At 51.8% G+C, this 15,161-nt stretch overlaps 1 protein-coding gene across 27 annotated transcripts in view; it reads left to right on the top strand.

Moving 5' to 3' along the window:
• Positions 1-15,161, top strand: part of MSI2 (musashi RNA binding protein 2) — a 201,414-nt gene that overhangs the window by 117,536 nt on the left and 68,717 nt on the right. For all 27 annotated transcript variants that reach the window (XR_005628805.1, XR_005628802.1, XR_005628800.1 and 24 more), the window contains one exon: positions 4,260-4,308. Coding sequence is in view for 20 of the 27 variants with exons in the window: in XM_039720438.1 (XP_039576372.1) it covers positions 4,260-4,308 (49 nt within the window). In the remaining 7 variants the exon portion in view is untranslated. The remainder of the gene's footprint in view (positions 1-4,259; positions 4,309-15,161) is intronic.

Below are 15,161 nucleotides of genomic sequence, written 5' to 3'. Positions count from 1 at the left end.
GGCTGTGCTGGGTCTGAGCAGCTCCTGCTGCCTCCTGGAAAAGAGGAGTTGAAAATCCCAAAGAGGAAAGTGGGAGGAATGACTGGAGAATACTGCGTGTTCTTGTGCTGGGCTAGATCACTTGCATTAAATTCAGAGACTTTCTGAGTACAATTAATAGTCATTTTATTTAGGTCACCCTGGTTTTGTTGCTTTAAATGTATGCCTCCATTAAAGTGGAAGAAAATCAAATACATTTATCTCCGTGGAGCCTTTTGTGAACTGGTTGGGCATATTTTAAATAACCCTGGGAACTGTTAGGATTATTAAAGCCTTTGGCTCCTCCAGGTTTTTTTTCTTTCCTCTTATTCTCCCCTATTCCTCCTTCCAGGCAGTGAGTAATGAAGTGGTAGAGCCCTTCCTTTTCTCAGAGCCCCAAGTGGATTGGAAAAAAAAGAAGTTAAATAAACTGAAGCCCATTAGTTAGGCTTTATGTAGGAAACTGGGTCTGCATTGGCTCTATGGATGGGCTGTGCTGGGACAGAGGAGTCTGGGGTCTGAAGTGTCCATTTGTAACCAGTGTTCACTGGCAAGTCTTTGTTTTCTTCTTTTTTTTTAGTTACCCTAAGTCCTGAGACTGTTCATTTTGTAGCTCTCACTTGGTGCTCAGAGTGAGTCTGCATTAATCAGCTCCTTTAGCCTCCCTCCTCCATGAGAGGAGGCTTGAGGAGGCGGGGGTGGGTTGGAGGGGCTCAGCCTCCCCCTCCTGTGCTGGGCTCCACTGGGGGCTGGGGTCTGGCCAGCAGCACGTGCTGGGTGATGGCCAAGCCTTGCAGGTGGCAATTCCATCTCCCAGTCCCTCTTCTAGCCCTGGCAAAACCTTCCTTGCCTCTTGTGTGCAGAGTGAGCTGCATGTTTTGAGCTGAGACCTGGAAAAGCTGCAGTTGAGCTTTTTGAAACGCTGGTTGAGCCAGGGGCTGCAGGAGGGGGTTAACTCAGGCAGTCACAGCCCCTGAATGCACTTGAGTTTCGGCTGTGGGTTGGGTTTTTTTCCCTTCCCCTGAAATGGGGATCAATTTGCTTACTGCAGGGTTTACTGCCGGTTACCTTGACTGTGTCCCTTATTTCTCCTTGATGAAAACTTGAACAAGCCGCTTGTGTTTGCTTCGCAGAGAACCGTGAGAAACGGGCTGTGTGTGTGAGGCAGTGTGGTTTGCTCATTCTATTCAGCCCTTTGTATATTCAAATTCTTCTAGTTTGAGTTCTTGCTGTTCTGCCAGATTTCCATACCATTGATGGGTTTTCTGCATTAATAAGTTTCTCTCCCCCCTCCCTCCCATACCCTCGCCACCTTTTTGCAACTGGTGAAAAGTTTTTCTAAGCGCGCTGCCCTCTCCATATTGATTTTCTTCTCCTGCTTGTCTCACCAGCTCTCAGATGTTTTATTTTGCAAAGCGTTAATAGAATTTTCCTTTTGCCACTGCACTTTATCTATTCAGGAGGTTTCAAGAAGTCTCATTGTGTCACCGGACTATGGAGGAAAGAGGCTATTCTTCTGCTACAATGGCTGCCCTAAAAAATAACGCAGGGTGGGGTAAGCACAGAAAGGGCAGAGACGGAGATAAAATGTTCTGACCTTAGGAAAGAGAAAAGATAACCAATTAGACATTGTTGAAAGGGCACCAGCTGGCTCAAAGAACACCCCACTGATAATTTTTTCTTCAAGGCATACTCGGGCCACGTCTGAACTCAGCTGCAGAGACGCTCCCCCCGTGCAGGTTTCATATGTGGACTGTCAGGGCTGACCCTTTTCCAGGAGCTGCTGCCTCCTGGTCCCAGCAGTTGGGGCTGTTGGAGGGGGGCAGTGCCCACTCCGGGGTGCCTGTGCTCCTCGGGGCCCCAATAAACCTCCCTGGTCCCAGCAGTTGGGGCTGTTGGAGGGGGGCAGTGCCCACTCCGGGTGCCTGTGCTCCTCGGGGCCCCAGGAAACCTCGCTGCTGGATTAGCCCTGCAGCCCGTGCTTGTTACTGCTAATAGGGATTTATTTGCATAAAAAAGATCCCTGCCAAGATCATCATTCCAGCTTGGTACACATGGCACAAAGCCCCGTTTGCCCGGAGGATGGGGGTGTGTTGGACAGGTGGGAGAAGGGGAGGGGGCTGCAGAGCCCAGTGGGACTGGGCTGCACCCAGAGCCCCCCAGCCCTGCAGGAGCAGCCCCTCCTCTGCCCTGGCAGCTCCTGCAGGAGCACTGTGAGGCTGCACAGGAGGTTCAGGGCTCTGCTGCTGCCAGCAGTGGCTGAGGCATGGCCATGCTGGAGCATCTCTTCTGTCCCTGACCAGCACACAGCCTTTTTGAGGTCCCCAGCAATGTCCCTGCAGGAGGAGGTGTCATTTGGGCAGCCCAGCCTGGAGAGCCTGCACTCAGCCTGGGGGGACAGGGCACCTCCCTGGGCTCCTGGATCTGTGCTCCTGCACATCCAAGAGCTCTCAGAGCTCTGGGATGGGGTTGGAGGGAGAAAAGTTCCATTTTAAACCTTTTGCAGCAGGGGTTGGGTGGGGACAGAGGGTGACACAGGAGCTGTGATGCCCAGGAAGCAGCAGCAGGTGCAATCTGTAATTTTTGGTTCCAGTGAGGCCAAGACCTGTGAGAATGAAAAATACAGATTGCTGAGCAAACATAACCCTGGAGCAGAGATAAGCAGGGTGAAGGGCAGCCTGGTCCTTATCTGCCTCCTGGTATTGCTCATCCTGGTGAATTTTCCCCTTGGAGGGAAGACAGACAGCAGGACAGACGGCTCTGTGCTTAATGCAGTTTGGGTTTTTCAGTGCATCAGCATCTTTAGGTCTCAGTCAAGATGGGTATCAGGAGACCTGCATTTCTGCACTCTCTCAGGCCATTGCTGGCACTTTCTGCAAACTATTTTGGCTAAAAAAGTTAAGAACAACTTAAGCAGACACAGGTTTTCAGATGAAATTCAGACATCATGTAAGGTTTTGCTGCACTATGTTTTTTTTACAATCTCCTGGAACATATTACAGTCCTTCAGAACCTCAGGGAGGTTCAACTTGTGTTTTCACCACTTCTCAAACTCTTTCTCCCCAGCCAAGGCTGAAAAATGTTTCACAGACAGAGGCTGGATGTCTGTCTGTTGCCTAAGAGGGCACTTGGGGGGGACAGGTGGACCCTTTAGTGGCACTGTGTGAGATGAGGAGAGCATGTAACTGCATTGTAAATCACTTAGCTAAAATAAATGATTTCTTGAAAGCCAGAGTACAAGCCCAAGGAAGTACAGAAAAATTACTGGTGGAAAAAAAATCCAAAAGCTTCAAACAAACAAACAAAAAAAAAATCCCAAAGCCACACCCCAGAAAAGCAGTGGAGTCCTTTGGAGGATAAAACCTTTTCTTTCAAGTTCTTCCTTCCTGCAACACCTTCTGTAATTCAGTTTTAGAGGTTTTCATCATTCCCGAGTTTGCAGCAGGGAATTGCAAGGCTGTAATTTCATCTCAGAGCTTGCCCAGGCCATGTCCAGTGGCACATGGGACCCACCTGCCCCACTCCTGCAGCCTCAGAACAGCAGCTCAAGGTGTGATGGTGCTGGGGAGTCAGCCCCAGCACAACATCCTTGTGCAATAAGTGCAAAATTTTAGGTGTGGCTGCACAGATTAAATGGAGGTGGAATAAATCATGCAAATCCTAATGAAAGTTGAAAGCAATTTGGTTGCACTTCAATACTTTCATCAGTCATCTCTCTCTCTTCTGAAGTGGAAATGCCGAGCCTGATGCGAATTAAAGTTTCTCTCTCCTCCCTCTCCCCTTTCCTCCAGCTTTTCAAAAACCCTTTTGAAAACCTCTGAATCCCTTTCTTGGCTGACCAGATTTTACCCTGCTCATACCTCTCTTAACCTAATTCTCAACCAAGACAGTGGCTCTAAATTTGGAGAAGTCATGGGCTTGATTTGCATCCACACTTCCTCCCTTGGCCCTCCCTGGTCTCCCTGCAAAAGGGAGATGAGGCACAGCCAGGGATTGATGTGAGGTGGAAAAGCTGCTGAGATATTTGGCTCTTTAGGGCCAGCATTTCAGTGGTCACTTTTCTGCTTCAGGATCAGCTGTCAGGCAGGGCAGGGAGGGGAAAGCAGCAGGTTTCCAGAAGGAGAAGCTGCCTCTGGCCAAGCCAAGGAGCTCTGCTCCATGCAGCTGCTCTGCCTCCTGGTGTGTGTGGGTGTCTGAGTTCCTGTGTGGTAAAGCACAACTCTCCCCTCTTTGTCTTGCAGGTAGAGGATGCCATGCTAATGTTTGACAAGACGACCAACAGGCATAGAGGTAAGAGGGGTTGGGAGCTCTGACCTCCCAGTGTGGGGCAGCTTCTGCATGGGGGAGCAAAAGCCAGATTCAGTGAGCTGAGCTGCTGGCTGAATCTGTGGCACTAAATCCTCTGTCCTGCAGGTAGCAGGGAGGGGTGGTTGGCGTGGAATGCCCCATGCACGTGGATTTTCTTGTTAGGAGTGACTTTCCTGCTCAGCCTCATGACTGAAGGCAGGGATTGTAGCACCCTGGAAAGTTCAGCAGCAGTGAGCAAAAGACTTGCTGAGGAAGATCAGCTCTTCCAGCCAGGGAGGGTGTGTGAGCAGCCAGTGCCCTTCCTCCTGTAACAGGGACCTCTTCAAAGCTCTTACTTAGGTTGAAAAGTTCAACCCTGACAACTTCCTTTTATATCCAGGGATATTCCACCCTTCCCCATGAAATCACCCTTAAATGGGCCATAAATACTCCTCTCCATTCAGGCTCTCAGTTGTTCGCTGCATTTAAAAGCTGCCTGGAGCTTTGGTGCTGGGCACAAGGGCCCTGTGGTCTGGGGGCAGCAGGGGGGCTCTGGTCCCAGCAGGTTTTCCTCTGGCACGGCTGGAGGTGGTCTCTGTTTGCTGAGATGTCCCAGATGCAGGGCTGGGTTCCCAGCTGGCTGTGAGCCCTGTGAGCTCTGTGAGCCCCGTGAGCTCTGTGAGCCCTGTGAGCCCTGTGAGCCCTGTGAGCCCTGTGAGCCCTGTGAGCCCTGTGAGCCCTGTGAGCCCTGTGAGCCCTGTGAGCCCTGTGAGCCCTGTGAGCCCTGTGAGCCCTGTGAGCCCTGTGAGCCCTGTGAGCCCTGTGAGCCCTGTGAGCCCTGTGAGCCCTGTGAGCCCTGTGAGCCCTGTGAGCCCTGTGAGCCCTGTGAGCCCTGTGAGCCCTGTGAGCCCTGTGAGCCCTGTGAGCCCTGTGAGCCCTGTGAGCCCTGTGAGCCCTGTGAGCCCTGTGAGCCCTGTGAGCCCTGTGAGCCCTGTGAGCCCTGTGAGCCCTGTGAGCCCTGTGAGCCCTGTGAGCCCTGTGAGCCCTGTGAGCCCTGTGAGCCCTGTGAGCCCTGTGAGCCCTGTGAGCCCTGTGAGCCCTGTGAGCCCTGTGAGCCCTGTGAGCCCTGTGAGCCCTGTGAGCCCTGTGAGCCCTGTGAGCCCTGTGAGCCCTGTGAGCCCTGTGAGCCCTGTGAGCCCTGTGAGCCCTGTGAGCCCTGTGAGCCCTGTGAGCCCTGTGAGCCCTGTGAGCCCTGTGAGCCCTGTGAGCCCTGTGAGCCCTGTGAGCCCTGTGAGCCCTGTGAGCCCTGTGAGCCCTGTGAGCCCTGTGAGCCCTGTGAGCCCTGTGAGCCCTGTGAGCCCTGTGAGCCCTGTGAGCCCTGTGAGCCCTGTGAGCCCTGTGAGCCCTGTGAGCCCTGTGAGCCCTGTGAGCCCTGTGAGCCCTGTGAGCCCTGTGAGCCCTGTGAGCCCTGTGAGCCCTGTGAGCCCTGTGAGCCCTGTGAGCCCTGTGAGCCCTGTGAGCCCTGTGAGCCCTGTGAGCCCTGTGAGCCCTGTGAGCCCTGTGAGCCCTGTGAGCCCTGTGAGCCCTGTGAGCCCTGTGAGCCCTGTGAGCCCTGTGAGCCCTGTGAGCCCTGTGAGCCCTGTGAGCCCTGTGAGCCCTGTGAGCCCTGTGAGCCCTGTGAGCCCTGTGAGCCCTGTGAGCCCTGTGAGCCCTGTGAGCCCTGTGAGCCCTGTGAGCCCTGTGAGCCCTGTGAGCCCTGTGAGCCCTGTGAGCCCTGTGAGCCCTGTGAGCCCTGTGAGCCCTGTGAGCCCTGTGAGCCCTGTGAGCCCTGTGAGCCCTGTGAGCCCTGTGAGCCCTGTGAGCTCTGTCCCTGCCCACCAGCTCAGAGCTCTCAGCTCCCTGTGCCCGCCTGGCTCTGCTGCCAGGCTGGGCAGGCGGTGACAGCAGAGCAGGGCTGTGTGAGCCCTGCTGTGCTCCTGCAGGATGCTGCTCTGGTGTTGCCAAGGTGACCCCTGCTCTGTCCCTGCCTCTGTGCTGCTCCAAGCACTTCCCGAGGTGGGAGTGTTGGTGTGTGTGCTCTGTGAGTGCTGAGCTCTGCTCCAGCAGCCCTGCTTCAGCCTTCCTGGGCTCTTGGGGGAGCCTGCAGCTTTGAGCCTGGGTAATGAGCCCCGCAGGAGGATTCCTTGTCCAGAAACATCTTTCCACTGACTTACCAGGAGGAAAGATCTGCTGGAGATGAGGGCTGCAGGTCTGGGGGGCACCTTATCTGTCATGAAACATTTTGGGTTTTCCACAAAGGGCTTTTTTCCCACTATGTGTGTTGAAGATGAGAGGCAACAGGTAATCCTTTTTTTTATTTCCCCTGGGAATTCTGTGCATTTATTTAATTGGCTAATTTTTTTAATAGCTTGTTTTTCCTACGTGCAAGCCATGACATCTTGCTCTGCATTATCACCCCAGGGTAAGCTCCTGCATGAGGTCTAAATAGGGAGGAACTAAAAGCCCCTGAGGACCAAAAGCAGGCTCCAAATGCCCCTGGGTGGAGGTGATGTTACCCCACACCCTCCCCAGTGTCCAGAGTCAGACTGTGCACCCGGGTCTGCCCCTCTGGGGACAGGCTGGGCTGGAGCCCCTCTCCTGGCAAAGAAAGGACTTCTCTGGCACTCAGGAGACTCAGCTCTGCCTGGGAGGCTGTATCCCAGGGAACAGGCTTACCCACTGCTGGGTGAAGGGCAGTGCTGCTGGGATTAGCCAAAATTCTGGGAGCAGGGAAGAGAGGAGCTGCTCAGCTGCCCAAGGACAGAGGGGGTGAGCTCTGGGCCCTTACCCTGCCAGGCACAGGTGGGAGGAAAAATCAAGTACAAAAGGCAGAGTGAGAGTCCTCTTCATCTCCACACTCGAATTTATCCAGCCTTTTGTGGCATTTTTTCCTGCTCTGCACAGGTAGCTAGTGCTAATCAGCCTAATGAACTGGCTCAGGGCTGTGGTGATGAAGAGAGTTCTGCCGCCTCGACCGCCGATAAAATCACCCCAGATTTTACAAATTGTGGCACTCTGATTGTGTTGGAAGCGTGTTTAAAATGCGTCAGTGTGCAGCAACAGTGTTAATGGCAATTCTTAAAGCCACTTGTGGGTTGCAATCTGTATCTTCAAATTAGCCACGGGAAGGAGAAATGGCAGATAAAATATCCGCTGTGGTTTGCTGCCTCAGTCTCTGCCTGGAATAATCACCGTGGGCACGGGAAGGGAAAAGGATTAAAATTCACTCCCTACTGCTAGAAGGTGAGATAAATTTCCTTGCAAGAAAATGGAGAGGGTTTGTTGACATAATTCTGGCACGTGTGTGTTGCTCCTGTGTGTTTGGGGAGTGTAACTCACCTGCACCAGCACTGCTCGGTGAAACGCAGGGATGGAACAGGCAGAGGAAGAGGGGTTCCCAAAATGCTCACCCTGGCTGGAAAACCCACCCAAAATAAAACTCCATGCCTGGCATGGAGCACTTCGCCTCTGTGGTGGACTTGATCTTGGAGGTCGTTTCCAACCTTAATGATTCTGTGATTCTATAACCTTAAAAATGCCATCAGGCCAGTCATGCTGTGTCTCTGCCAGGGGTATTTTAATGTCCAGCTATTCCTGGATGTTCTCTAAGGAAAATAAGACTCAGCTCTTGCATTTCATGCTGATCTGTTGGGCTATATTAAAGGCAGGCTGCAAAATCTGTGTTTAATTGGAGTGGTTATGTTTTGGTGTATTGTAGGCAAGACAATCCCTAGAACCACTGGGATGTCCCTTCCAAGGGTTCTTCTGGTGTGACAGTGGGCACACAAAAAAAACCCAGCACTTGATAAACAAGCCCCCCTGGGGCAGCTTGTTTAGGTGCCTTTTTTTTGAAACAAAGTGTTGGTGATCCTCAGTTTCTGTACTACTGTATTCCTGCAGTCTTCTGAAAACCACGCACAAAAGTTCTCCCGACATTCTGGCAGACCACTTCTGTCACTTTCTTCACTGCTTAAAATTTCATAGAGCTGAAAATTACTGGGTCAATCTTGAAAGGATTCAGTAATTGGAAAGAAAGGAAAAAAAAAGAGGGTGGTGTTATTTTGTTACCCTTGCAAAGTGCAGATAAAATCTGGAGTTCAGCATTAGTTATTGATCTTGGGGGTGGAGGGAGCCTGGCAGGATGATGATGTCCTTCTAACTTCATTATGGAGAGGAGCTCCAGGAAGCATTTCAATGTGCTGGGGTGGGGGCCGTGCCCTTGGGCTCTGCAGAGGGTTTGTTGTTTCCAGCACAGCTGAGCAAAAGCTCCAGACACAGCACGAGGAGGAAGAGGGAGGAAGGCACAGTTGGATCAGTCGAGGGGTGCAGGGGTGGGCTGTCCTGAGCTGCTCCAGCCTGAGGGGAGGTAAGGCAGGAGAAGGGGCTCCAAGGTTGCTCCCCTCAGCGGGATGCCCTTGTCCCAGCCCCGGTGATCCCTGCCCAGCCTGAGGGTGCCTGCAGCCCTCAGCCCCTCCAGGAGCTGTCCAGGACCTGCATCACAAGAGCCCCAAGTCCTGGACTCCCAAAAAGCCCACGATTTTGAGTGAGTGAGCCCCCCAAGCTGTAATTGCAGGTACTAGTGTAATACTATATGTTTTTCAAAGCCGTGCAGCCCCCAGAGTTATTTTCACATCAATTAACCCTCTTGCACGGTTAAGGATGGCAGCGGAGAGAGGAGGGAAGTGACAACGTGTGATTTGGACTCCTTTAATCTTAAAACTAAACAAAATTAACGCGAGGCAGGCTGTCTGCAGGGTGCAGACAGCCTCCCAGGTGTTAGGGGTTAAACATGCCCAGGGACAGACTGATGTCAGCAGAGCTCTGAGGTCACCCCCTGCTCCCTGTGCCTGTGAGGAGGGTGCCCAGGCAGGGGCTGGCACCTGGCTGGGGCTGGAGGGTGCTGAGCATCCCTTTGGCTGCCAGGCCCTTGCAGGGGGGCACCAGGACACTGCTGGTACCCTCCTGTGGCATCTCGGTGTGCCCAGGGTTGGGGGTTTGGCTGAACCCCCAGAACTCAGGGTGAAAGGTTGGTGTCCCCATCCCACCTAAAGCACAGCCCAGAGCTCAGGGGCTCTCCCAGCCTTGCCACGGGCTCTGCTCTCAGGGAGGAAGGTGAGGGTTGAGCTCCATGGCTGTGCTGTGTCCATCCAGCAGATTTCAGTGCATGGAATTGTCCAGGTGGAAGCAGTTGGCAAAATGGTTTTGTTTCTTGGGAGGGTCAGGAGTGATGCTCTTACAGAGATATTGGCTGTACCTTGACGAAGGAGGAGGCTTTTCTGAGGAGAAAAATAGCCTTTTGTGTTCTGTCCAGCTGCCAAAACCTCAGTTCTGGAGCTGATCTCTGAAGTTGTAATTGACATTTTTATAGATGAGATATAAATATAATTAAGTGACTGCAATTATTTGTTTATCACCATCTCCCTCAAGTCAAGCAAGGTCATGTGCATTTAAAAATACATCCCCAGGCAGTTTTGAGAAAAGAGTAGTTAAAATATTGGGAAATAATTACCTAATTTGGTCATTTTTGAGAAAAGAGTAGTTAAAATATATGGAAATAATTGCCTAATTTGGTCATTTTGAGTGTGGCTTTTCTTGGCAGCAGCCTGGCTATAGTACAGAGCATCCTCAGAAGTGCTTGGAGGGAGCTTCCCTCAGCTCAGATTGTGCTTTTTAGGAGGACGGGGCTGAGGGAGAGCTGCTCCAGCAGGTTTGACCCACGGATTTGGGGAAAGCATCCCAGGCACGGCCACGGTGCTTTTTTAAAACATAAAGTGCTTTAAGGGCTTCGCTTGAAAAGTGTGACATAAGCCATAAATGGAGGCAGTGTTATTGTTATTGCTCTCCTGGATGAGACAGGCTGTTATTCCCCTGTCAGCTGCATCCCTGCACAAATGGGGCTCCACACCCTCCCTCCCGTGAGTGAAATCCATCCTGGGCACCTGGGGCTGCCAGCACAGGCTTTAACCCTTGGTGACACAGCTGAGGAGTGTTCATCTTCTCCAGGGGATCAGTAGCTGCACACAGGGGGTTTGGAGAGATTTTTAAGCCAAATATTTGCTTCTAAACTTCACGTGAGGGCTGCGAAGATTCATTAGTTAATATTATTTACCATTTACACACCTATCAGTGAACACCATCAGTCACACCTGTCTGTTTGGATTGCAGCAGTGACATGTGCCATGTTAATATTTTATATGTGTGTGTTTTTAATATTACATCCCCTCTTATAAATATTCATTTCTTAAACACATTAACGGCTGCAACGCTGCGGAGCAGCGCTGACATCTCTGCTCCGAGTCACCAGTTCTCCTCCAGCTGGGGCATCCAGAGTGGGAGCAGCATGAGGAGAGCTGCTCTGCTTTCTGGGCTGGGGACCACTTCCCAGTGTTCCCATTTGGCACCAGTTTGTGCCCCTTAGGCTCTCGTCAGGTGTGGGACTGTGAGTGTCCCCCTGGGGCAGTGCCGTGCCTGGGCTCGCCAGATCTCCGTGTTAATAAACACAAAACAAAAAGGAAAAGCTGCCAATTCTTGGATCCATCTCCCCTGTCTTTTAATTTCCTGGCTGCTGCTGCGTGGGGGGACCTGACATGAAGTGTAAAAATAGCCAGAGCCAGGCCAGTGTGAGCCCCACATCCCAGGAGCAGCAGATCAGCTCCTGGCGATGGTGGCACATCTCATCTGGGGTGGCACAGCCACGCTGCCCCTGGCCTCACGCTGCACACTGCCACCTGGGCCTTGCAGTAATTGCCCAGCTCTGTGCTGCCTCTCAGACCTTACTGCTTCATTTTGTACCCGGAATGAAAATCCCATCCAGAGGAGGAGCAGCTGCCCTGGCTGGGGTGCACCCAGGGCAGGGATGTCTGTGTCTCTGAAGGAGGGGACAGGCTCCACTTGCAGCAGCACTCACAAAGTCTGGTCTCTGCAAGGCTCTTCAGAGAACGTAAAGTGAGGGTTGTGCAAATTTCTGAAGTTTCTAAATGGTGATCATAGTTCTGTCACGCTTGCAGGGGGTGAGCTTGTGTTGGAGACCCCACGTTGTGTGCCCAGCTGAGGCTGCCTTGAGCAGTGAGGTCATTTAGTACCAGCTCAGTTTGCCTTCTCACTGTCACTGTCACTGCCAGCTTGAGTGACAGAGAAATTAGCACAAATCCTGGTGATCTCTGAGCAGAAAGGAACCTAAAAGCCACAAATAAGTTCTTGCTTATGAATCTGCCCAGCTGATGAAACCCAACTCCTTTTGCTTCCCGAATGCAGGAGCCAAGTGATTAGCAGGGAGCACTCTGAGCCTTGTGGGACTGTTTGGAAATGTTAATTGAGGAAAGGCCAGAAACAGGAGGAGAGCAAAATGCAACATTTCCATAGACGGGCAGTGTGCATACAACAGGCAGAATTAAAATCAGCCTGGTGACCTTGAGGAAAGAGGCAGCTCCTCACAGCGTGCCCAAAACTGTGATATGGAAACAGGAGAGATGCTGCCTCTCCCTCCCTGGAGGGTTGGCTCCTTCTCCCCGTGCATCACTGGGAGCAGACTGGGCAGGTCCTCTCCAACGTGCACTGGGGCAGCTTTTGTTCTTCACACACCTGTGCTTTCTGTTGCTTGGGTTTGATAATGAATCCTGTGGGGTTTTTGTAGGGAAGGTGAGGAGGATGCTGCAGAAAGGGGCTGCTTTGTCACCCTGCAGTGAGTCTTCTCTGTCAGCTGTGCCCAGACCCCGGTGCTGCTGAAGCCTTTAATTGTACAAGGTCACTGCCATGTGTAAAAACCTCCTGGTGATCTGTTTAAACAGATAACACATCCCCTATCCCCGAAATCCTGAGATTCAGCAGAAACAGAGGTTACACAGGTAGTGCTGGTAAGGAAGCTCCTGCCCCTGAGCCTCTGTCAGGGCAGGCTTCACCCCTTGCTCCCCCATCCTCACATCCCTGCCGTGCTTCTGTGCCTGGCCTGAAGTGTTGGGAATGTGGGGGATGCAGATCCAGGCTGTGCTCAGGTGTGTGCTCAGGTGTGTGCTGCTGCTCCCAGGCTTTTGTGCAAGGCAGAAGCTCCAAGTGGCTCTGCTGCCGAAGGAGGACTTGTCAGGGGGTGGGAATGGAAGATTTCTTTAATTAGTTTGATTAAATGTCCTGGCACGGAGTGATTTTTGCTTATCCTGTATGTTTTTCTGTATATATAAGCTGAAGTAAGAACATCTGGCACTTTTTTCACTGGATCCGATAGAATAAGTTGAAAAACAGCTTCTTTCAGAAAACTGCAGGTCGGCACATTTGGGTTGTGGGTTTTATCTTTTTAATTTATTGAGTGTTTTCTGGACCAGAAAACTGCCTTCAGCCAGGGTAGTAATTCACAGATTGCTCCCCATTTTAAACCCCTTCAGTTCTGAGAGCTTCCTGAGCTCTCTGCTGTGGGAGGTCAGGAGTGACCAGACCCAGCACCATTAACCCCTTCAGCCCTGCTGAGTGACTGCAGACCCTCTGCAGCTGTGCAGGGACTGGAGCCCTGTGTTCTCCCAGTGAGTCCAGGCCAGACGTGGCAGTGGGAGTGCTGGGCATGGACCCGTGGCTCACACTGACACAGAACATCTCTCCGTGTTTGCTCTCCCTGGGACCATTGCCAGTCCCAGAGTAAGTCAGGGGGGGTTCAGTGGGAGTGCTGGGCATGGACCCGTGGCTCACACTGACACAGAACATCTCTCATGTTCACTCTCCCTGGGACCATTGCCAGCCCCAGAGTAAGTCAGGGGGGGTGGAGAGGTTGGGTCACAGCAGTGCCCTGGTGCTGAAATCTTCCTCCTCAGCCCTTGCAGGAGTCACACCTGAGCACACGTGTGTTCCACACGTGTTCCACAGAGCCCTGGAAATTAGGGCAAGATCCGTAGGGAGAAGCCTGGCAGGAGAATTTGTTTCCTTGTGGCACCAAATATTCCCCTGTCAGCTCACAGGGAGCTCGGATGAGCTGAAATCACTTTAAGTCTTGGTGGGGGCTTGGCTTTTGCCATTTCTGTTCCTATTCTAGCAGCCCTGTTCCTCCTCACCCTAAACCCAAACTGATAAAGAGGTAAAATATTTGCTTTTGTGCTGCGTGGATGCAATTGCAGGAAAATTAAAAAATCAGATTACAGGAGTGTGGGATTTGTTTCCCATTCCCCCACTCCTGGTGGTATCCCACGGGGTTTTCCTGACCCTTTGGCCTCGTTGTGCTCCTTCCCTGGCAGGGCAGGGGCCCAGAGCCTGCTCCATAGCTGCCCCTGTGGCTCAGGAGGGTTGGGAGCTGGAGATGGGCTGCAAACCTGCCTGGCTGCCCGGGGAAGGAGCAGCTGCACAGGGAAGATGGGAGCAGCTGTGGGTATGAAATTAGTCATTCTATGAAGAAATGGATTTGATAAATAATAAAACAGTGGTATTAACAACAGATGCTTTCCAGGTCAGATGACTTTGATAAAAGCACCCAACAGCCGTGGGTAATGGTATGAAAAATATGTATCTATATTTATAGATCTATTTATATGAAAAGGCATATAAATAAGTGTGTGTGTATATGCTCTCTGTAAATGTACCTGACATTTTATTTCTGGTTTAAAATGACAGTGGAAGTGTTGCTGCTCCCGTTCTTCACAGGCTTTTGAGACTTGTCAAGAAAACCTGAAATTTGATCAATTCCCCAAACCCAGAGCTCCCTCCCCTCCTCTCCACAGCACAGGCTCCATTTGTTTTTATATTCATACCTTTTCATTTTGATAACTGTTTTGATTTGTAAAATACTATGCCTTATACAATGTTTCCTTTATGATGATGTAGTGCGCTCTTCTTATCTTTCACCTTAAATCTTTGATAAGAGCATTTTAAAAATGAAATTGCTACCTGGCACCGTCACACACTCCTGGCTGCCTGCCAGCAACACAGGAGCTGCTGGAGGAGAGAGGAGAGGAGAGCAGAGCAGAGAGGCTCTGGAGAGGCTTCCCGAGGAGGGAGGATGGAGGAGGCTGAGGAAGGGGAGGAAGCACAGCAGGACTGACCCTGCCCACCACAGCTTTGCAGGTGGAGGTGCTGCCAGGCTCAGTGGAGCCCTGTTCCTGCCATGCAGCAGCCTCTGGCACTGCCCTCTGCTCCCCTGGGAGTTCTGCATGGCTGCAGTGCCAGGGAGCCCAGAGGGGTCACTTCATCTCCCCCTCCTGTCACACTGAACTTGGGCAGGGTGATGGTTTGGTGGGGTAGCCCAGCACTGCTGGAGTTCCCAGCACGTCCCAGTAATTGAAATGTTTTTGGCTAGCTGCTGGTGGTGCCGTGGAATGTGATTTATCAGGGGAGGCATCAGCAGTGGGAATATCAGTGAATAGAACTGTCTGACGTGGCAGGTCATTTTTATTTTAATGTGGTGGATTTAATGAACTCTGGTTGTTATAATTCATGCAGTGGTGGAATGCATCCATCCCCCTCCTGGTGACATTGGTTGCTGCTCTGTCCTTCGTTAGTGATGTTATTGTGGCAGGAGAACTCTCTCCCTTGCACTCCCAAAGTGCCAGGGCTTGGCTGACAAATTGTTGCCTTTCACTTTCAATACTATTAGCAATAAACGGAGCTGAAAACTTCCCCGAGTCGTTCAGGCACTATGAATTATTATTATTATTTCTGGAATCTCTTGGAAGGGTGTTTGCAGGGCTGCTGGGTGCTCCCCAGGTGCTGGGCATGTGGCTGTGCCATTCCTGCCCTGACACCCTCCAGGGGCTCTGTGAAAACTTCCCCAAGTTGTTCAGGCGCTATAAATTATTATTATTATTTATGGAATCTCTTGGAAGGGTGTTTGCAGGGCTGCTGGGTGC

The sequence above is a fragment of the Passer montanus genome, unplaced genomic scaffold (genome assembly GCF_014805655.1).
Source record: "Passer montanus isolate IOZ18808 unplaced genomic scaffold, ASM1480565v1 scaffold44, whole genome shotgun sequence".
In the NCBI taxonomy this organism is placed as follows: domain Eukaryota; kingdom Metazoa; phylum Chordata; class Aves; order Passeriformes; family Passeridae; genus Passer; species Passer montanus.
Note: the sequence above shows the minus strand (reverse complement) of the source record. Positions and strands in the feature narration are given on the sequence as shown.